Here is a 24,606-nt window from a genome sequence, read left to right as displayed (position 1 = left end):
TGAATTATGAAAATGAGCCGATTGTTCACAGTGAAGCACAAAACAAACGCCACACTAGACATAATATCTCCAACTTCAAAGGCTGTACAGACTCTAAAATGAACCAATATAGTCTACACCAAAAGATGTAACTTGAAATTAGCGTGATTAATTAGTAAAATGATATCGCGCTTTATACCGGTAAAATGCACATTACACGATCTTGCGTTAAAACACCTTTAGAAAAAGCAGTTCACAATGTGAAAGAATCATATACCAGTGAACAACTCATACGCATTTAATTGTTCTCGATGTATGCAAAATAAAGACCATGTCTACATGCATTCAGCTTTTGGATTTATTTCAACCAATTGACGTACTGAATTATCTATTTCTAGCTGGGCTCTTGAGATATAAAACACTGAAACTTGTTTGGAACTTGAACTCATTCAGTTCATCGGCCATTTTATCCGTGTGCACCATGATTATAAAAACATACGCTTATAATTTGCCTACGTCTTGTTTCTCTCGATTTAAATACGATCTCGCTTACATTACTTAAATAACCAATACGCCATGAAACTGTCGGAATAACATCCTTTAAAAAGTTTAAAAAAGCGCAACCTCTCATGCTCTCTGAACAACTCCCTTTAGCATGAATGTAACGTATTAAAGGGATCTTTTCACGCTTTGGTAAATTGACAAAATTGAAAAAAGTTGTTTCAGATCCGCAAATTTTCGTTTTAGTTTTGATATTTGAGAGGAAACAGTAATACTGAACATTTACCATGCTCTAATATAGCCATTATATGCATCTTTTGACGATTTTAAAACCTAAAAATTATAAATCGTTGCAACGCGAAACGATTGAATAATTTGGAGAGTTCTGTTTTTGTCGTTAAATTTTGTGCAACTACGAAGATTGCTTATATAAGGTATAAAATACGTCAAGAATGTGTACTCGGCGGAATAGCTCAGTAGGATAAAGCGTTTTTACTTCAGGACTCTGGCAGGACTCCAGGGGTCACTGGTTCGAAACCTGCTCCGGGCAATGTTCTTTTCCTTTTTTTAATTTTATTCTTGATTTTTTACTGGTGCTTTTACGATCCAATGTTTACATTTATCAATATAAAGCATTTAGTGAATAAGTTAAAAAATGCCAAAATCTGTGAAAAGGCCCCTTTAAGCCTCGGTAAATTTTAACATATAAGTACATTACGCGTTTTCCTTTTACTTAAGCGAAGCACACTTAAATTGCAATTCAAACTATTGAGCTCGCCTCATAAAATGGTTAGGGTGTACTATAAAAAGAACCTTGATTTATTAACAACATTAAGGTCATTTTTCTTTCGTAATTTTTGGCATGAACAGTTTGCTGTACGATTGAGTTATAAGGGGAATTACACAGTCAGCCTATAGTGGTATGATCAGAATAGCAATGACACAATAAAGCTTTCGTTTTCTTTTTCCAAGCAATTTGTTTTGCTTAGCCGTTCATACAATTTGACGAGTACAATTTCATACTTAAAAGTCAATTAACACACGTGCAATTATACGCATTATACTTGAACTGTACATAGAAACACTAACACCCATCGTCATGTCATGGTCATCTATTTTACCTGTTATGCTACTGTCCCTTCTAGTAAAAACGTAGAATTTTAACCAGATAAACAAAGCAGAATCAGTATTAGTTTCTAGGAATTATTTACTGTGTATGGGTATTTTCAAGGAAGAAAAACATGTTTATATTCACGTATGGATGTCGCATTATTAACACGCGTTCTTCATTCGACCATTTGCTTTTTATAGAAACATCACTCTGTCACTGTATACCAGTTCATTTATTTGTGCTCCACATTTTGACGTGAATGTTTGTGCTCACTAAAATACATACTGCAGCGTGTCCGTATCTCTATGAAATTGCGTGATTTTTCATCCTGATTGTTCAGCTACATGAGCCTTGTTAAACAGTGACGTTCATTTTTCATCCTCATTAGTCGTCTGCAACACCACTTGTAAATGCGTATTTGTCGAGTACTTGTAACCTTCTTTCTTGTGCTCTCCTTTAACGGATTCATTAGCATGACACGGAAACAAAGTCGGTTTGAAGAATGTTAGTTTAAACATATTTATTATAGCTCGATTGCATAGAAAGGCTAAGGCTTATTCGAAACGCTCCCGAGTCCGTTTCCTGGGCATAGAACCAGTACTTGGTGTCTCTGGGGAAGAATGTTGAAATGAATTATGATGTTGAGATTCTAGCACGATATACATGTCCATGATTGCTGTAGTTACACACATAAACATTTTTTATTTGTTTTACCTGGTTTATGCAAGTATAATATAGCGTGCCGAAATACAAAACCATGGTATAAATTGGTCATAAAGTTATGTTCACAGCTAATTGCTTTGCTTGAATAATAATTAAACCAAGAAATGACATTAAGCAACAACACAAAACCAGTCATTTTTGTTTAACCCATTTATGCCTAGCGTCTAGACAAAAAGGCCTTGGCAAACAGCGTAGACCCAGATACGACGCCGCATGATGCGTCAGGAATTTCTGTAAGAAATATTCTAAATATAGAAATAAATATACTAGACATCCCTAAGTTTGGAAATAAATTGATCCAATAAAGAAGGATGAGAGAGTCCACTAGGCATAACTGGGTTAAAAAAAACAACACCCACCGCCGTGACTGTCTTGGTTAATCTTCTGTCAAGGAATTACAATAGTGCCCGTTCAGTTTGCACAAAACAACCGCAGTTTAAAAAAACTACTGAACGCGATCTGGCGTATTAATATCCCAATTTACCGACAAAAATCTTTAAATGCATAATATAACATCTGCTTTATTACATATTGAGTTCTGTGACATTAAAAGTGGCCAATTCCGTCTGATCAATATGGATAACCGAATGAGTAACAGCAATACTGAACAAGCTGGCGACATTTTGCGGCGCTGCATATCGATTGCATAACATCTTGCGAGCCATGCACATGATGTTTTCTGCTATCCGAATTTGGCGCCTTTGATGTAAGGCACTGCACCATGGTTTTAGGTATCTTACCATGTCCTTATGCAGAGGCTGTTTGAAAACTTATTTTTAACGAAAACTACGCTTGTACATTACATGAATACGATTGATGACGTTTTTACATCTGTTCTTGCGTTCTTTAAAATGTTTACCAAATAAATAAAATGAAGACGATAAAGGATTTGTACACTATGAAAACACAATTATATCCCTTTTTAGTGTTTAGTGTTTGACACACTGACTAATTTCAGTTACACTCAATATATTTTGCAATTAACAGATTTAGATTCGAAGTATTTGAATGAATTTACTTGTGTGAATGAGAAAATAAATTCGCTGTAATGATATTTTATTTGGAAGTGCCATGGTTTCCTGTAAAAACTGATTGTATTTAATATCGCCAAAGTTAAAGTTTCTATGGCAAAGACAGAGCGTTAATTTAGTTACTTTTTTCTATGAAGTTTTCTGTACTTTAATCAATCAAATGAAATATTAAATGGGTCCCCACGGAATTTTGTCATCCCACACATAGTTGGCGTCATGTTGGCACAGTTATGTTTTACCTTTTTATTTCCAAGATTATTCATTCACACGATTGTAGTGTATATTAGATTTGAAATAATTACATGTTCAGAAGACCTGTTTTCCAGGTTTGAAAACGTGTCTTTTACATCGTTCAGTTATTATTCATAGCGACCTGAGCGTCAAGTGTCACGTTGCCGCTTTTAATTTAGCGCGTGGGTCGCGTTCTCAGCTAATAGGCTCCGTGAACTCTTGTCCGACGTTGACTAATGGTTTCCGCGTGCCAATGGACAGCAGAGACTCATGGAGGACCCATTTAGAGCTGTCAATTGTACATCTGTGTCACATAAGTTTACTACACGGTTCTTAATATAAAAACAAGCGAACGTACATTCCTTGTAGATGGGTTGTCCACTTGGTAAACTATGTATATCGTTATACTTTAAAGTTATTTTTAAGGAAGTTTGCTTTTTAGTATCAATAGGGTATGGTAATCGATATATTCATTGAATCAACTGTTTAATAATACATTATATGAAGTATTATTATTTATTTTAATATAAATCAAAAACATGAATTAAACTTTTTAAAAACTCAACTTAATCTAGTTAATTTATATTTGGAAAGACAAAGTTGTAAAAACATCGAATTTGTTTGTTTTTTTAAATAAACGAGCAAAATCATACAAATCAGTGACTTCATAAACGTAAAGCACAATGCAGATTTGTATGTTAAGTAACACCGACAATTATAGAGTCGAAGGCAAAGATGCGTGCACATAAAATACAAGAAATCAATGCGTTCAAATGTAGAACTATTCTAAAAACAAATTAATTATCGCAATCAGTTACATTATTTATATATGAACATTTTATACACTCAACTGTCTTTTTTTCAATGTAAACAAATGAATTATTAATGATACAAATGCATTTAACAAAATGTGAATGTCAAAGTTGCTTAAAGGGACCGTCAATCACAAACGACGAACAAAGAAAAGTTCTTAGATACAGTATTTTTTACAATTATTAGTTTATATTGATCAAAATATCACGACTGGTATATTACATTACTTGAAAAAAGTAATTAAGTTTTCAAATTTTCAGCATATTCGGTAATAAATTTTACTGGGTACATGTACCAGGTACCAGTTAATTATAAATAACGCAAGTAGATTGATTATCATCAACACGTGGTAAACCCAGGAATGCAAATTGTGCATGCGTAGTGAATTGAATAAATTGAAGATACAAAATGATCAATCTACTTGCGTTATTTATAGTGTGTATATCGCTATGCCACCTATTTTTCGCGATGTACTTTCGATTTCACATCGCGAAATTTTATTACCGAATATACTGAAAATATGAATTTTTTCAGGTAGTGTAATATAACAGACGTGATATTTTAATCAATATAAACTAATAATTGTAAAAAAATACGTTATTTTGGAACTTTTCTTTTTTTGTCAATCCTGGTTGACGGTCCCTTTTAAAGTAAATACAGACTACCATTGCAATATAATACTGTTGTGCCAAATGCACACTTTCGTAATTGCGTTACAATATTTCAAAATTACGTAACGCCATATGCATTTAGTTTTATTATAAGCGGCTAATAATAAACAGGCTATTGTTAAACTACTATAAATCGATTAACGTCGTCCGAGTTGCCTGCTATTTGAGGATTATATGTCAATGTCTTACACCAAGTTTCCGTATGATGCTTATTTTGGGATCAATCATCACGTTCGGACTAGGTTGAGGGCCTCACTTAAGCTTGTATACCGGGTATGCGGTGCCCCAGCGTGTATCAGTTTTACCTCATTGTTGTGTGTAAAAAAATAATTTGTTATGCTCCCCCAAAAATAATAATTGGGGTAGCATATAGTCGCCGCTTCGTCTGCCCGTCCGTGTGTCCTTGTGTCCGTCCGTGCACAATTTTTGTCCGGGCTATTTCTCAGCAACTAATGACCGGAATTCAATGAGACTTTATGGGAAGCTTCACTACCAAGAGGAGATGTGCATATTATCAGCCGGTTATGGTCGGATGATTTTTCACAGAGTTATGGCCCTTTGAAAATTTCCATTAACTGTACATATAGTGCAATTCTAGTCCGGGCTATTTCTCAGCAACTAATGACCAGAATTCAATGAAACCTTATGGGAAGCTTCACTACCAAGAGGAGATGTGCATATTATCAGCGGGTTCTGGTCGGATGATTTTTCACAGATTTATGGCCCTTTGAAATTTTCCATTAACTGTACATATAGTGCAATTCTTGTCCGGGCTATTTCTCAGCAACTAATGGCCGGAATTCAATGAAACTTTATGGGAAGCTTCACTACCAAGAGGAGATGTGCAAATTATCAGCCAGTTCTGGTCGGATGATTTTTCACAGAGTTATAGCCCTTTGAAATTTTCCATTAACTGTACATATAGTGCAATTTTTGTCCGGGCTATTTCTCAGCAACTAATGACCGGAATTCAATGAAACTTTATGGGAAGCTTCACTACCAAGAGGAGATGTGCATATTATCAGCCGGTTCTGGTCGGATGATTTTTAACAGAGTTATGGCCCTTTGAAATTTTCCTTTGTACATATAGTGCAATTCTTGTCCGAGCTATTTCTCAGCAACTTATTACGGGAATTCATTGAAACTTTATGGGAAGCTTCACTACCAAGAGGAGATGTGCATATTATCAGCCGGTTATGGTCGGATGATTTTTTTACAGAGTTATGGCCCTTTGAAATTTTCTATAAACTGTACATATAGTGCGATTCTTGTCCGGGCTATTTTTCCCCAACTACTGACTGGACTTCAATGAAGCTTTATGGGAATCTTAACTACCTTGAGGAGATGCGCATTTTATTAGTAGGTTCGGGTTAGATGATTAATTTAGAGAGGTATGGCCCTTTGAAATTTTTAAGTTGCTAAACCATCGATCGTATTATTTTGTCCAAAGTTATGCTCCTCAAGACGTTTCCTTTTATCTGAATATATAGTGCAATATTGTGCCAAAAAAAACTTTGGGGAGCATCACCCGTCCCCGACGGTTTCTTGTGTTGTATGAGCAATTAGTCAATTTGCTTAAATTAAGGACTAGCCGATTTAACAAGGACACTGTTTCGTTGTTAATGTAAGCTTTATATTGCAATCGGATGTAAGTTTATTTGCAACTCTGATGTTCCCTATTGTAAACAAGACCCCTGTATAACAGTTGCGCAAAACACTAAAGCAAATAAACTTGCAAGCAAGTGTCTTTGTGCTAGAGTTGTGTGTGCAAACTCTTGCACATGTAAACCCCAAAGCATGTGGTTGCATACGCTGCACAACGCAAACATGTTTTGTGTCACCACCAAACTGCACATTTCTCAATTGTTTATATCAACAACGCAGAAACTTTAGAGTGACACATTCTTTTATCAGTTTAAAGAATCCGTTCTCATATATTTCCTTCTCCGCACGTGACAGCAACGGACGTTATTAATTTTTAACACTGTTGTGTACAATAATATTTTATATTATAAGGTCTAGTTTAAACACCCCGGAAAATTATTAATACAAACGATGGAGTTTTTTTTCAGCAAAATTGTTTATCAAATGCATTGTTTGATTGTTGCCTAACATAATAAAATGTAAAAGGTTACGTAACAAAGTATATACAATGTATGGACATAGTAGATTTTATCAGCGACGAGACATTATGTATTAATATCACATTCCAAAATGACCATACCAGTAATTATCTTACAATACAAAGACAACAGATAAAAATTTATCAACAACAAAGAAATCCTACGAAAAATTACAATTTAACTGTTGCATTAAAACGATATAGCGTGTGTACCGGTATATAAGGCTAGTCCGTGTAACATCTAAGCAACAGAAAACTATGTAAGATTAACACGCCGGATATAAAATCTTTAAGTAATTGTAACATCCGTACGATGACAAAACACACACGGTTTCGTTTCATTCATTTGCAGACAGTCACTGGTACCTGAGTTCATTCCTCTTGCATATTGATTTGGTTGCCGCATAATGTGTGATAGCAATAAAAAGGTCTGTACTAAGACACTAAAACACGTCGAAATTGTCTGACAGTGAATTGATCGAATTTGGAATGATAGAGTTTACATGTATGCTTCGATTTATTTATTTGAAACAAAGGAAGATAAAAAAAATGTACATGTTATGTGACGTACGTTCTTGTGATATAATCTTTGATGCATTTTTCAAAGTCGGTCTCTATCTCTGTTGACGGAAAAAAAGTCAGGGCTATCAGCAATTTAAGTAGGGTTAAATGATTAACACGTCCTTAAATAGTGCACACTCAAATGTCCAGATTGCCGCACATAAATGAGGCGCATGATGATAATGAAGCCAACAGCGAAGGAGTGAATTCAACTGATGTTCACGAAAAGTATCAACTTTTTACATAATGTTATAATTAAGAAAAATGAATGCGCATTTATGTGCAACAATTTGTAATTTTGACGTTATTTGATTGCTTGCTACATAGTAAATTGTTTTTAAATTTGATTATAAACCGCGTATAATTACATACATTCTTTAACACTCATAATGTAGTTGTAGTCGCACTTAATTGCAAAGCTCTCATAAAACATTCGGTATATTATCAGATTAAACAATTTAGAGGGCACGATTGCCGAACGATTAATACATCCGTTACACAGTGGTTTTGGAAATAAATGCTTTTTAAAGATTACTTATATGAATAGAGCTAACCTTTCTCATGACTTAATGCTTTTCTCTGAAATGTTCATAAGGATGCAGTAAAACGACCAATAGCATGATTCCGTTAAATGGGGAAGTAGTCTATCGTGAATTCGTAAGTTATCGCACGCGGGTCTATTTCGTCATGTTGGTGCGATACGTGCAGTCCAGAGTTTAAGATCACTTACTTGACACGTGTTCATGAGTATTGCAAGATTGTTCATTTAGATTGTATTTCATTAGACTTCGCTCGACGTCTACGAGCATTATTGAGCTATAGCAAATAGTATTATTTTGTTAGCGTTGAGTCATTGGCAAGGAAAGCTATAATCGTAAGAACATTAATATTGATTACAATCGTTTACCTCATATAAATTCATATACTTCAAATAAATAACGGTGGTTAAATGCTTTGATTATAGTGTTTGTTATGGTGTGTGTGTGTTTCCGTTTAATTAATTTATGTTAAAAGGATGCAAAATATAATTAATAACAGGCACAATAATCAGCTCGATACATGAAACAAATCAATTAATTACATATGAATTGCATACGATCATTTTTCTAAAAATCGAAGAAAATGATCATCAATTCACTTGAAGTCATTTAAGATTAGTTAATAAACATTGCATATTAATAAAACAGCAACAAAAACATAGTCACAAGGAACAAGCAATTAAAATTATGAACTCGACAAACGCGTATACCGCGTCTGTCTATGGCGTTCTCCTAATATTACTGCATCTTATCCTGTTTAAATAATCTTATCAAAGGCGAGCAACTGACGTCCTTCGGTTGCAAAGGTGTGCAACGAATTTATTGATCCACATTTATTTATATGATCCTATAATTGAGCCGCGCTTTGTGAAAAGGGGGTTTAATGCATGTGCGTTAAGTGAGTCCGCACAGGCTAATCAGGGACGACACTTTCCGCCTTAACTGAATTTTTGCCATGAAGAGACTTTCTTTAAAAGAAAAATATCATAAAAGCGGAAAGTGTCGTCCCTGATTAGCCTTTGCGGACTACACAGGCTACTCTGGGATGACACTTTACGCACATGCATTAAACCCCCTTTTCATAGAGCGCGGCCTAATTAATTAACATAATAGAATTATGTTTGCCCATGTTTTTAGTCAAAGCAACAAAATAATTCGACAATATGAATACAGTTGTGGACATGCTGAACGAGATTGGTTTTTTAAGTCTTTCTGTCAATGACCGAAACTTAAAACGAGTAGAATTTTAAATTATCTATAATTTGCACTGTGCAAGTCCCGAAATACTATATTGTTGTATCTTTTAGCCGAAACATTTACTTCGTCATTGTTTGCGAATAATTATGAACAATCGTGGGGATGGCGGTGAATTCCTTTTGCTTTGTTTTGAATGTCAAGATAACAATCTTCATTTACTTCAGAATACGTGTTAGCTTCAGTGGTTGTGTCGTTTGCACACATATACTTCTCAACCCAATAATTAAATCAAGCCGGACATTATATACTAGTAGTACTAACAGAGTCTTTTTTAATGAGAATATCAAAACAAGTCAAATATTTTGTTGAAATGTTCAAGTCATCGTTTAAGACAAGGAAATAAACTTGTAAATAAAGATGTTCGATAACCAAATTCTATAGCTGTTAAGTGCGCATAGACACCAGAGGTGTGTAAACTGGAGGGGGAGGTGAGCGGCAATTTATTTGTCAGACTACGTTTGTTTCAGGAAACATGTGAAAGAGCATTACTGTCACTTTGCACGTTGCGCCATGTCGATTTAAGCTTGCAATCTCTGTTCTTACAAGCAATCCAGATGGCAAACTGCGTTGCATGATGACTATGCAATGTACACAGTTGTTATATGTGCAACGGCCCAGTTTAGCCAGTGCTAGAAATAGTTCCTGTACACTAAATCTAATGTCTTCAGCAGATGACAACCTGAACGTAATAAATTAATACGAAAATGTGAGAAATCAGTCGTAATGATGCGCGAAAACGGTAAGCACTCTCGTTTTCCACGAGTCTGTTGTCTCAATCAATCATGGTGCCTTGCTACAAAAACAGTTACGCAATATAACTAGATAAGTATTTTTGTTTCTTCGTAAATTTAGATAAAATATAAGAAGACAATGGAAGTTTTGAAAGAATACCTATAAAAAATATTAATGAAAATAAACATTAGCAGGCGAGAAATATAATCATCACCACGAGGGTTTTTTCCGATCTTCTAAGCGAAAATCAAGTTAAGGCGAAAAGAGTCGTTTCTGATTAGTCTGTGTGGCTCATACATTAACCCATTTATGCCCAGTGGACTCTCCCATCCTTGTAAATTGGATCAATTTATTTCCAAAATTAGGGGTGTCAAGTATATTTATTTCTATATTTAGAATATTTCATAAAGAAATTCATTTAAGCAAACAGCGCAGACCCAGATGAGACGCCGCATCATGCGGCGTCTCAGCTGGGTCTACGCTGTTTGCAAAGTCCTTTTTTCAGGACGCTAGGCATAAATGGGTTTAGTCCCGTTGTGGACGCTTATCGGGATGCTTACTAGTTTAGCTCCAACAATGACAAAGGATAATATCTGCTCTTTGCTTCTGTAGTCAACGCTTGTGGTCCAAAAGTTTTAAACGGTTTTACACTCAATGGCTCTCACTGCGCAAAAACCGCATTCTAACCTCAAACTACACGAACATTTGTATCCGTCTTGTCATACACTGCAAACCCACATTCTTGTAATTGCAGGCTGATGTATGGCGAGCTTGAACATTATGGTGATAAATTATGACAATTATAACGTTTTTTCCTCATACCTATTGTGTAAACAAGTAATATAGTACGAGAGAAAACAGTGCATCAGGGAGTGGACATTTAAACTGCCAAAATGTTCAAATATAACGCAATACAAACCGATTACATATTCAAAATGAACATAAGTTATATGCATGGGGATATGCTCAATATTATACATTAATCCGTCAAAGAAGTATTTTAAGGATAATAACACCGCTTCCCATATTGAATGTGCTTTTTATTTTATCAAACAGGTTGACAAGATAATGATAATATACATGCATACTTGTTTGTTATTTACATGAACAGTTATTATTAAACGGAAGATGTTACGTATCACGGGGTCTGTATACATACCCGCGTTCTAAGCACCTTTAATTACTATCAGGGGGTGTAGGGTAGGTTATGCAATCAAATGTCACAATAAGGTCTTAAATCGAAAACCACAATCACGTCTGAAAATATTTTTTTATATACCTCGCAATTAATGTCGCTATATATTTTCTTGTATAAGACGTTAAATAAATGGCGTATATATGTATATTATATACACGTATATGAACCTATGTAAGATTATATTAAATACTTACTTATACAACAATTCTCCAGAATAGATGGTGTCGTGTTCGTGTGTCTAAACTATTCATTCATTTGTCCGAATGGTTACGTTGACGCATCTGTCACAGGCGGGTACTTTTGGCATTGTATATTAAAAATAAACTAAAGAAATTGAAGTTGACCAAATGAGAAACTTGATTGAGCAAACAGTCATTGTTATGTTGTGGTAAAAATGATATTGCATCCGGTGGTGATTAACGATATTTGATATGTTTGGGGTACTGTTTAGTTGGTAATCAAGAAATTACTTAAGTACATCATTGTAGGTCCATTATAACCGAACTTAAAAGTTAAACATATAACCACGCTTGTACATGTACAATGACGATTTTACTCACCGGTTCTCCGCAAAATAAAACAACTATCTCTTAAATGGATAACACCAAACGTTGAAAATAGTAACTTGAAAAGTTTCATTACAAATACTTATTAATTAGAATCGGGTTTTATTATACGTGCAATGAACATGTATAAACACGTGGATTGGTAAAAACTGTGCTTTAAACTATAAAGAGTGCTTTACAGTTTTGAACGAGTTGTTTTTGGAAGTCACTCAAATAATCTCAAAACAAACCACATCCTTAATGACCCATGCCATTTAGAACTACCAAAATTGGGAGAGTGCAGCTATTGAAATGTCACACACTTATTGAGGATTCAGTCTACTTGAGATCAAAAAACTTCTTATTCCCACCATGTTTTTCACTCCTATGAATAAAATACCACCGTATTTATCATCGGTAACTGTACACTAATAAGTGTTTCACATGACTTTAACTGTCACATGAGCTAGGAACAAAAAAAAATCTCTTGTATTTCAACTTGTAATTAATTGCGGTTTAAGGCAATTGGTTCAGGATTTAAATTAGAGTACGTATATTGTTTTATTATTTATAAGTGTTAATGCCATTTTGTAGTGTTTTACAGATGGCATTATATAAGTTTACACTTAATACATACTGGTGGCGCTCTGCGTTTGTTACATTACCTACAATAGTAACGGTCTATTTCATTTGTAGTACCGTGTTGTATTTGTAGTATCACTGATTAAAAGTCAGTAAGCTATTCTATAATGCGAGCATGTTTAACATTGACATTGACAGTCAGCAAAAAAATAAAATGCTCGAGTATAATGAACTAAATTAATTAGTTTAAACACACTGATTTAGGCTACACAGTGTTATATTTCGATTTGTGTCTAGTCTGTAACATCTATCCAAGTCCTGTTTATCAAGTATGCACCGAGGAATGTCGTATATTTTGTAAAGAAAACACTTTGATTCGGATTTCATGCTTTTGAATAAACTCCCAATCATTCTCGATTTTTTTCTTTTTAAAGTTTGCTTAAAATGTCTCTTGTTATTTTAGATAAATTCATCGTTCGCGTTGATAAGAATCAACCATGGGGAATAAAGGCGGTAAAATGAAGGTCAATAAAGACAAGAATGGCGATAATGCTGCAGGAAAAACGGAGGTAAGAATACAATTCCGAAGGAAAAAAAAATATCAGTTGATAAGAACATTATTTTGTCGGCATAATATAATTCAGAAGGTACGAATAATCTTAACCATGTGCATGGAGTTTTAAAGCATTATAAATATGTGTCCATCGCGCTGTGACACGCGTGAAACCAATATCTTAAAAAGGCACTCATACTAAAAGATATTGTACTATGAAATTGTAAACGGTCGACTTAAAATTGCTATTTAATTCCCCGACAATAATTATGCCCACGCTCCTTCCCTGTATTTACTCGGATTTTTATTGTTAGTGTAGTGACACATGTAACATTGAAGTACATTCATGAACACATTTAAGAAAAAGTGTGAATACATAAATACCATGCATCCAAGGAAGTAGTTAAATAAGTGTTGTACACAGAGCGCTTATACATTATTTAACAGTGATTTTAGTGGTGTTTTTAAATTCTTAAAAGACATTTAGTTTTGCATAATGCGTACGTCTTTTTTTTCCAAATTCCTGTAGCTTTCGTGTCGAATGTGTGCTTAACTTTTTTGTTTCAGTAGCCTTTATGGATATTTTGTATAGTTAACATTTACATATGAGACTTAAACTTGGATTTACTCAAAAAATGACCACCAACGTGACGATGATACAACCTGTAATTTAAATCATTTTCAGTAATTACACTTACGAAAAAGAAAAGTTTTCATTTCTGATATATATGTGAAGTTTGTCGTGTTTGCCAGGTAATTATTGCAATACGTTGAACTACTTATTATTAAGAATCCATCTGTATCGTTATGACTATTGACACCAAAATTCAGCTAGTTATATAAAACATGAAATTACAGCGTATTTTAACAATGAGAACATAGAACATTTATTTTATCTGCTCACAGTATACAATTATGATTTAAGATAAGGAATAAACACAAAACGTGACATAAAAATACTCTGTATAGTTCTACTAATACCGGATGCAACAATTACATAATAAATGTGTGCATGGCTGCATGCCAAAGCGCATGGTTGCATGAGGATAATATATGTATTTTAAAAAAGATCCCTGACAAACTTTGCTTAATGTATTATTTTTTGGGGGTGAAGAGTTTGAAATATACGTATAGGGTAAATGGTTATTTGAGAAATCCTAGAACATATTCCAATGCATTACATGTACTAATACGTGTTACAAAATGTGAATGGCGCATGCTTGTCGTTTAATCTATATAGGGAAATGAAGAGTCGGATAATGCCGACGATGTTGCAGCAAAGACAGAAAATGACAACATAGAAGGAGAAGCGCCAACAGCTGAGGATCAGGGTGAAAGCAAGAAAGTCGAAAATACCGCTGCTGAAGAGGATTCAAAGGCAAACGCTGAAAATACCGAATCAGATAGTCCTAAGGATTCAAAGGCAAACGCTGAAAATACCGAATCAGATAGTCCTAAAAAATCAGACCAAACACAACAAAATAAAGAAGAGCAGGAAGACAATAAAATTGCAGATAAAAGCACAGATGAGATGAAAATTGAAGGACTGAAAAATACTGAAGCAAAAGAGGAAACAATCGAAACTGAAACAAAGGCTGAAACAACAACAAATACTGAGTCAGAAAATACGAAAATACAAGAAAGTAAAGAAGAACAGGCAGATAATAAAATGGCAAATAAAAGCACAGACGAGGTGAAAATTGAAGGACTGAAAAAGACTGAAACAAAAGAAGAAATAATCGAAACTGAAACAAAGGCTGAAACAACAACAAAAACTGAGTCAGAAAATACGACCCACCAAGATGACAAGCCAAATTCTGAACCGAGAACGACCGTAGAAAAAGAAAGTGATACACATATTTCTGAGAAGAAATCAGCTGATAAAAATGATACAGATGAAACGGAATCTACTGAAAATACAGAAAGCACGAATGATAATGAGACAAAAGACACCGCGAAACCAGATTCTTCGGAAGAAGATAAACAACTTAACAAGATTGAAAATGCTGCCGATGAAGGCATCGTAAAGAAGAACGCAGAAGATATTGTGGTACAAAATAAAACAGAACAAGAAATACATATCGAGGAAAAAGGTAAAGCCGACGAGAATGAAACGCAATCTTCTGGTAAAGAAGTTCATATTGCCACAAATGCTGCTAAATTTGTTGATACAGATGAAACTAAAGAAGATGCAACTAATATCGCTGATAAACGAGAATCTAACACAGAAGAACGTGCAATAAGTGATACGAACGAGGATGAGAAAACAGAAGATATTACAGAATCGAAGGACAAATTACAAGAACAGAATGAAGAAGAAGAAACTAAAAACGAAATAAAAACTGTTGATGAATCAAAGGTTTGTCGTTTTCGCAATCGTAATCATGCATGTGATTGCTCTACGGAAAGTGTTGTTTGAAATGTATATTTTTGGTTTGTTTACATCTACTGAACGTTTAATTTATTCGGCGTGTATTAACAAATTGGATTATTGTGAATGAAAATTATCATATGTAGTACTTACGGCGGACTTGGTATCTCCATGCATGTTAATAACATAACCCATAAAACACTCATTACGCCTGTTTGTCCTCCATAAAAATAGCCTTAAAATAATGTCTCACTTGATAATTATTTTATTTTAATCAGATAACTGTGGCAAAAGAATTCCGTTGGGAGGGAGCAGCAAGCGATGTTCAACTAGCCGGTTCATTCAACGATTGGGGCGATAAATTTTTACTAGCTAAAAAGTGAGTGGAATAATTGTTAGTAATAACAATAATCCTGTGTACCTATATAGTGCAAAAGTACATACGTTAATGTGAACACGAAACAGTAGATCTATCAATGTGTTTCAATATATAGATTTATTTTTAATTTTTTGTAGGAGGAACATTTCTCACATTTTGTAAAGAACATCTTTCATTCATTTTAACATAAGTATATAGAACAGCTAATAGGCTTTGGAAAAAAAAAGAATATAATATGCTTACTAAAAATCTTGCCATGAAAATGTAACCTGTTGTAATTAATATTTTCTCGTTTACCAGGGATGGAGTTTTTACCGTAACGCTCAACCTTAAGCCCGGCGAATACACATATAAATACTTGGTAGATAGCGAATGGAAACTCGACTCCAATCAGGTATCTTCTATTTAAATTATATCTTTAAAACTGCACTCAGTGGCAATATTCTTTTGTGCGATAATAGGCCATAAAGACAAAACAAAACACAAACACAAAAACGCTATGATGGCCTTGAGTTCATTTGAGTTCACACACATCAAATTGTTAAAAACATGACGTAACAGAACGAACGAACTTAGTAACGGATACCCCCTCATTCCATTTTTGTCTCAATACCGGTGTGTTTATGTCAAACACAAGCTAGTAGTTGACCTGTGACATCTACGTGTAACCTTGACCTTTGAGGTAATGAGACGGATGGTACACGTGATACTCAGTCCCCTCACGGTAGTAATGTGTAGTAAGTTCTCATTACATTGAATTATAAATGAAAAAAATACAGCATTTACAAGTTGTTTCGTAGCTTTTGATCTTTGACCCGTAAAAATGATTATGACATCTTAAGTATGGAGGCATATTTTACACACGAAATGCCGTGTCCGCGTAGTGGTCATAAGTTGTAATTCATCGTAAACAGTTTACTGTTACGGTAGTATGAGCTGTTTATGATCTGTGTACTAGTAATAGATTGCGAAGTGATGGCTAATAAATGAATGTTCGAGCTGTTTTTAAAAATAAATTTTGGGCTATTGAGTGTGACCTTTGAAGGAGGAGACAGACATTATCAGGCTATTTAATGACAAAATTATACTGTTTATCTTTACGTTTGACATTGGCGTTTGATGCAGGGAGCCGGTTTCTACATGCGACATAAAGTTCAACGTATAACGCTTTTTGTACCAAATTATTTTAAAATGTCTCAATACATGGTAAATTTATGGCTAATAAAGGAATTATCGAGCTGTTTTATGGCCCTGTTCGACCTTTAACCATTACGTTTGATCTTGACCTTTTAATGTAGGGAGACGGGTGCCACGCGAGACAGGTCATCTTATCGTGGTTGACGTATGTGCAAATTTAATTTAAAATCCATCAATATATAGCAAGGTTATGGATGTAAAAGGATATTTTGCACAAACGTAAATACGGACAGTGAGACCTCTGTATGCTGCCTTCTTTGAAAGGAGGCATAAAAGTAATCGAACATTGAATATCAATACCACACCCTTGAACACACAAGTAACTGAATATCATGAAAACAATGCAGTTAAAGGGAAGTAATTGCCTTATTGCTTTAAAATTCAAATTTAATAAGAGTTGTCGTACATGTTTCAGACGCTTAATTTATTACTAGAGTGGTTACAAGTTTGTTCTCAGATTTGATCTTGTGATATATATTTGGACGCAGTTGACCCAGAGTTGCTTCAGCCTAAAACATGTTCAAATAAACATTCAGGCCGGTTTCATCAAGATTGAGTCATAAATGTGTCCTGCAGAGTGTGAAGAAGTCATTTTCACTTAAGATTTGATCTAGTGATCTAATGCCCGGACGCACTCGCCCTATATCGAAGTAAGCTTAGATAGTGTCCAAATAAAGAATCTGAGCAAGTTGTATCAAGACTGAGGCAGAAATGTGACCACTAGATTGGTAACAAAGTTTTTGGACGAACATGACACAGACTTGAACTCGGCATAAATATTGTCCGGATAAACATTCTGACCGAGTGTCATTAAGATGAGGTGAATAATGTGGCCTCTAGAGCTGTTCCGAACTAAATGTTGATGACGTACACAACACACTGGGCAGCAAACGACGACGAACACCGTACATAAGGTGATTACAATAGCCACCTTGAGCATGAACATTGCACACTTCGTGCTCATGCGATCTAAAAGCATTCACACTAACTGTTTATGTTGTTATGAATCAAGTATTTATAAAACATATATACATGATCGTTTTTGTTGAAAATAGCAGCACACATCTGTTACATAAATGCGCTCAATATATATGTTTTTTTCCGACGATAAAATTAATAACAAAGTGAACAGAAACGTAAGTACTTCACATCGTGCCTAATTGGATGGGACAACACTAAGTTTTGTACCAGAATTCTTCCACATTCCGTTGAATATCGAACTGAATTGAATCGTGTTTGAGCGCCATTAAAGGTCCTTTTCACAGATTTTGGCATGTTTTGAAGTGTGTCATTAAATGCTTTATATTGATAAATGTTAACATTGGATCTAAAAAGCTCGATTAAAAAATTAAGAATAAAATTTTAAAAAATAAAATAAAAGGAACCCTCAGCTGGACTCGAACCACCGACCCGTGGAGTCCTGGATAAAAATTAGACCACTGCGCATTAGACAACTCGGCCATCCTTCCATATTAAAAAAAAAGATGTATTTTATACTACATATAAGCAATCCTCTAAGTTTCACAAAATATAACGACAACAACAGAACTCTCAAAATTATTCAATCGTTTCACGTTGCAACGCTTTATAATTTTCAGGTTTTTAAATCGTCAAAATATCCATATAAAGGCTATTTTAGAGCATGGTAAATGTTCAGTATTACGGTTTCCTCACATAACTAAAACGAAAATTTGCGAATATGAAACAACTTTTTTCAATTTTGTCAATTTACCAAAACGTGAAAAGGCCCCGTAAAATGATATAATGGTTTCGTTGTGGCATTTGAGTGATTTACATCTTTTTACTAGCGTTTTTGCAGTTTATTACTAATTTGTTTGATTTACGATCTCTATTTGACATTTTGAAATATGCATTATTTTAATGTATGTTCCTTTCTCTTGAGCATTGCTTATTTGGTTTCTGGTATCAATGGCACCGTCTCTTTAATATTAAAAAGGCAGGACGGAGAAAACATTGCAAAAATACATTTTATGACAAACATCGGATTTGTTTAACCGTCCACATACGCGCACATCCAAAGAATATTGTTAATACTAATTATGTACAAAATATGTGTGTTATCACTTTATGGCCTTTAAATTTACGCTTTATATATAGAGTTACTTCCGCTTTCTGTTTTTGTATGTTACTTTCAAGAAAGTCGCAACAAACATATTTCATTGATGCGTGTTTTGTTTCATGGAACATTAAATGATTTATTTCAGCCAACAAAAGCGGATGGTGCTGGGGTTGAAAACAACGTGATAACCGTATGAAACCTGTAAACATCAATCATCGCATGGACTACTTTATATAACACTGGACCTGTCATTGATTGAGAGATTTGAATGATTAACGAATGGAATTGACTGAACATTAACGTGCAAAATATAGGAAATTGAAGAAATTAGGGAAATAATGATATGCTATATTACACGTTTAATATTAAACATCGTATATTTCAAAAGAAATGTCACCCAAAGATAATTGGAAATGTGTAGACTAGTTATGTTTTATTCAAAGTCTAGTGTTTTTTATTATACAATTATATCACGACATTCTGTTTAAACATTGAACAAAATGTTAAAGGATCTTGAACATAATTAAATTCGAAATTCGATCTACTACACATAATTTCCGGACAGCGGACGACAATTTTGGACTGTTTCCTCCTACCAGAATGTTTCAAGAACAAAGAGTTGATCAACCCACTTATGTCACTTCAAAATGCATTGTTATCGAAGAACTCCGTATTGTTTGATTTGTATCAATTTCCGACAAAACGTGTTAAGAATGGTGAATTTTGATTATTTATTGTTTACATCTTTACTAAATATGCAGAATATGCTATGAATAGCTTTATTTGGACACCCACGCAGCCCCACACATTGTCCGTCAAATATCCAATTGTTCTGTATCGAATAACATAAAGACTATATTTCATGTATTATTATATATATGAAGATGTTAAGGTAGCGCACCTCTAATGATTTCCCGCGATTTCTTCGAAGGTTGAAGAGCCTACTATTAGGTGCCGTAGCCTAGTGGTTAAGGCGATAGACTAGAAATCTTTTGGGATATTCCCGCGCAGGTTCGAATCCTGCCGACGACGTATACTTTTTTGCGACGCGTTTTATTTATTTTCTAACGTAATTTGATTTAATATGGCATATAAGCTATATTTATTGTTAAATATGTTGCAATTTTTATGCACATTCTTCAATTATTAAAATTAAAACAACGTTATGGCGAAATTGGGTGATTTACTGTTAAAAATAAAAATGCATATTTTTATTTCAAAAAGAAAACGGTAAAACTGTCTAGTTCTTGGTATTTTTGCTGTATATAGTGTTTCTATACAAACTAAGTTTAAAATATGACTTAAATGATACTATTTTGAATTTTATGACACTTTGTTTTTAACCGACCCAATTTTTACTTGGCTGAAATCACTTACATTTCATGGCGCTCTTCCATAGATAAAAATTTGTAAAAAATAAATGTCTGTAAAAGAATACTTATTTTATCTTGTTTAAACTTTAAACACCTTTACAGCATCTGTACACACCAACTGCATGCCCATATTTGGAAATTTGAATGAATTATGGAACTTTTATATACCCCAGGGGTGAAAATAAACTGGACAGAAGCCGAGCGTGGGGGTGGTTTTGAAAAAATCGGTATATTTTTTTAAAAAGCATGGAAAGCCTACCTACAAATTTGCATGTAGTTCAGTGAAATGATGCTGATAAAGAAAATAATTAATTAGATTATATTTGGATATGTGCCCATTAGAGGTGCGCTACCTTAAATATCATTTTGTATATTGCTTACAAACGCTCTATACTGACAAGGAATTGCAAGACACTTTTTCAAATAAAATCTCAATCATTTAATTACATTTATAAATTCTAAACTGACTTAACTGAAAATTTGACTTGCAACTCAAAATAGTACATAATCATATAGAACTCGCGTATGTCGAACTCTTAAAATGAACTATATGTATTTTAAAATTGCACTATTTGTCTTATTGTTCACAAAACCTTGAAAAACACCGTTATGCTCTATGTAAGTATCTTACCAGTAAGTTAAAGGGACATTTTAACTTCATCATAAAATCCTTTAACCCATTTATGCCTAGTGGACTCTTCCATCCTTCTAAATTGGATCAATGTATTTCCAACATTAGGGATGTCTAGTATATTTGTTTCTATATTTAGAAAATATTTCTTACAGAATTTCCTTTAAGCAAACAGCGCAGACACTGATGTGACGCCGCAATATACGGCGTCTCATCTGGGTCTACGCTGTTCGCAAAGGCCTTTTTTCAAGACGCTAGGCATAAATGAGTTAAATTGTTACATGAAAACATCTCAACGCAAAAGTCCAGTGCAGCACAATAATATAATTCATGAAATAAAAATCAAGAAAAAGAGTCTATATCACGTGACTTTGGATTTTAGAAGCTTCGCATAAACCACTCGACCATCCGGGTCGTGACTTTATGTTTATGTTATACTAAATTAAAAGTTAACAAAATAAATCATCGAAATTATCCAATTTTGTCGCGTGTATAGCGCTAACATTGTTTTTAATGCTTATGATGATGACTAATAAACGAAATTTTATTTACATATGTGTACTTAATTAGTTGTTTGTCGCTCGCTGATGTACAGTGGTCTTTTTTAAAAATCTGTAACCAAAAGATAGAAATTGGTAATTTCGACCATCGGTGAACGAGTCCTTTTAAAAACACCTTATATGTGTATGAGAATTATAACAGCAAATGATGTTGCGTCGTATTTTTGTGAGGAGATGAAATGCCATGCCTTTATTATTGGTGTACGCAAGTCTTTAAATGCTCTATACTACATTTGTATGAATGTCTTAATTTAGTGTAATATAAAAAATCACATATTTTGCCCACTGTTTAAAATATGCAATAGAACCATACATTGATAATCTTTACGTGCAATATGAAACATGTTTAATATGTGGTTTATTGTACAACAAATAAAACGAAACAATTAAAAGTAGAAGATTAATAACACACGAATTGAAAGCACAGGTTCAGAGGTCATACGACTTAATTGTGAATGTATTTGCTTGGAAAAATCACTTTATTGTGTTAACGTAATTGTATAATCGTATATTGCAATAAATAAAATAACTTTTGCATGCCTATCGTTAAGTCATTTCCGATCAATAAATTAAATGATCGCTGCAAACACTGAGTGGGCCGTCCATGAAGATCATAAGTAAACAATAGCTTCACACCGGGGATGAACAACTTTTGTCACGTGACCGCAAAAGTCAACGCCGGTTGCAGAAACAGATTGTAATCTTGTACATTAAGGTAAGTTTTGTTGTTTTTTCATATAATCAAAATTTCAGTTTTTAACAAGTGATAGCCTATGACACAGTATACTAAATAAACTTTTATTTGAAATGATTCCATTGCCTTTACTGTTTCCACTTTCCGAGCTTGCATGTGCCCATTTCTCTGTACAAAAACAACAACACGTGTATTCAGTTTTTTGTTCGTTCTAACGGAGCATTGAAACAATTATCCGATTGTTGACGGATTTAAGGGCAGTTGTTTGTGTGATGTGTCTCGTGGTTTTGTGCCTTAAAAGGCTGCATTGTAATTAGTCCATTGCCATACATTAATGGCCAAGTGCTTTAACAAGTCTCTCTCCATTTTGTGCAGCTGAAGTTTTTGTTTGTTTATTATAATTTGATCAATACGAAAGGAACTACTTTTCATGGGCGACGATTCAGAATAGTCAAAACGAAAGTGCATTAAACTTACAGGTGTACTTTCTTATCTCGTAACATAAATACTCAAAATCAACGAATATTTCGCAAAATATGTCGTGAAGTTAACCCATAAACAATCAGTTTTCCTTATAGCAATAGCCAAAATTTCACGCTACATGTGATATGGTACAAAAAATGCTCCTTTTTATTTTTTGTGGCACAATCTATTCCTTTTTAATTTCCCGCAACGATATATACTCATACGCCCACGAACACTATCACGGTACATGAACATGTGTTGAATATATTGTCCCACATTTTTTTTAAAGAAATAGCATTTTGAATCTTGTTAGATGTGTTACCAGACCACATCTAGCGTTGAAATTTGGCTATTGTTTTAAGAAACCGTGATTTTTATGTGTTAACTTTATTTTTCGAAATATTGTACGAAATATTCGTTGATTGTTTTACTGTTAATGGGCTTTTAATAATTGTGTTCATATATCGTACTACGATAGTTAGTACACCGAAAAAACGACAGTTAAATTAACATGATAAGCAACGGTTACAAATAAATCTTTTATGATATCATATTATAGCTTTGTCTGTATACCACTATGTTATGTTACTAGGTGGAGCTTCTTGACAACTGTTATTTGAAACAAGAAATATCTTTAAAAAAGATATACGGCGTTGATTGTGGTCGATGTTTATGAACGATCAAAAGTTATCTCCATGAGATAAAAAGTAGCGGATGCCTTTTTTTCTGCGCAGTTCTTAGCTACATCATAAGCAAATCAATTACGGGGTGTTGCGCCAGATTTCGTGGCTTATTATGCTTTATGTGATATTATTACTCAGATATCTATATTTACAGAATAGAAAAACACAAGAAACATGAAAATAAACGAGTGCATATAGGTCAGCCGGCAATACTCGAATCTTATTTAATTGCATAATTATAGTATAGTGAATTATTGTGCTCATGCTTAATAAACTGGTCTAAATGGATAAATATTTCTAATTAATTTTATCAAAATTGGTCCTTATCATGCCAATGTTGAAACCATATTAAAAATCGATGATTGACATACCACAATAATATCGCCGAATATCTTTATTTAGTATCTTTCTGATCAAAACAGACTTCAAGTGCACAAAGTTTACGAGACGGCGTTTATATAAAGATTTCTGCAACTGACCGCAAACTGACAAACTGACCTTGATACCTTGCGGATTGGAATGCAATGCATTACAGTCACTACGTTATTGTCAGTAAGACCGGTGTAACACAATGATCGCAACCCCTTCTGCGAACTCCGACGATGAACTGTATATAAACTATGACTTTCACAAATAGCCGCTTATTGACCCGAAACCTCGCGGGTTGAAATGCAATGCAAGTAAGTACTAAATATGACAACATAGCCTTTAGTATAAACGCTTTTGCGCTGGTAATTCTCTGAAAATAAAAGGTGAACGCACAAACTGTATTTATGTCGAAAATTGATTGTAAAACTGTTCTATCTATTGAGCCTTTTCATTAGAGATAAAATTGTTTCATGCAGTAAAACAGTGTTACAAAGACGCGGATATGTTTCCAATGTTCTGGTGTTATACTCAAATCAGCCAATGGAATAAATGAAGTGTATTCATTCGTACCTAGCCGCGGGAAATTTTATTTGAGTATTATTGGACCCTTACAAAGGTCAAGTCAGGGTGAAAAGCTGGCTTAATACAGCTTACG

General features: G+C 34.1%; 1 protein-coding gene across 3 annotated transcripts in view; it reads left to right on the top strand.

The window, feature by feature from the left end:
• LOC127874745 (protein starmaker-like) overlaps positions 1 to 20,067 on the top strand; it is a 21,763-nt gene extending 1,696 nt beyond the window's left edge. Inside the window, exons 1-7 of one of the 3 annotated variants that reach the window (XM_052419329.1) lie at positions 12,434 to 12,561; positions 13,060 to 13,165; positions 14,390 to 14,527; positions 14,573 to 15,508; positions 15,799 to 15,899; positions 16,200 to 16,293; positions 19,322 to 20,067. In XM_052419329.1, the coding sequence (XP_052275289.1) occupies positions 13,094 to 13,165; positions 14,390 to 14,527; positions 14,573 to 15,508; positions 15,799 to 15,899; positions 16,200 to 16,293; positions 19,322 to 19,372 (1,392 nt within the window). In that variant the 5' untranslated portion in view covers positions 12,434 to 12,561; positions 13,060 to 13,093 and the 3' untranslated portion in view covers positions 19,373 to 20,067. Of the gene's footprint in view, positions 1 to 12,433; positions 12,562 to 13,059; positions 13,166 to 14,389; positions 14,528 to 14,566; positions 15,509 to 15,798; positions 15,900 to 16,199; positions 16,294 to 19,321 lie in introns of those variants that run through there. The other 2 variants (XM_052419330.1, XM_052419328.1) reach the window with 2 other exon arrangements.
• The last annotated feature ends 4,539 nt before the right edge of the window (positions 20,068 to 24,606 follow it).

The sequence above is a fragment of the Dreissena polymorpha genome, chromosome 3, assembly GCF_020536995.1.
Source record: "Dreissena polymorpha isolate Duluth1 chromosome 3, UMN_Dpol_1.0, whole genome shotgun sequence".
NCBI classification, from domain to species: Eukaryota; Metazoa; Mollusca; class Bivalvia; order Myida; family Dreissenidae; genus Dreissena; species Dreissena polymorpha.
The sequence above is the reverse complement of the archived record's forward strand: the minus strand, read 5'-3'. Positions and strand labels throughout refer to the sequence as shown.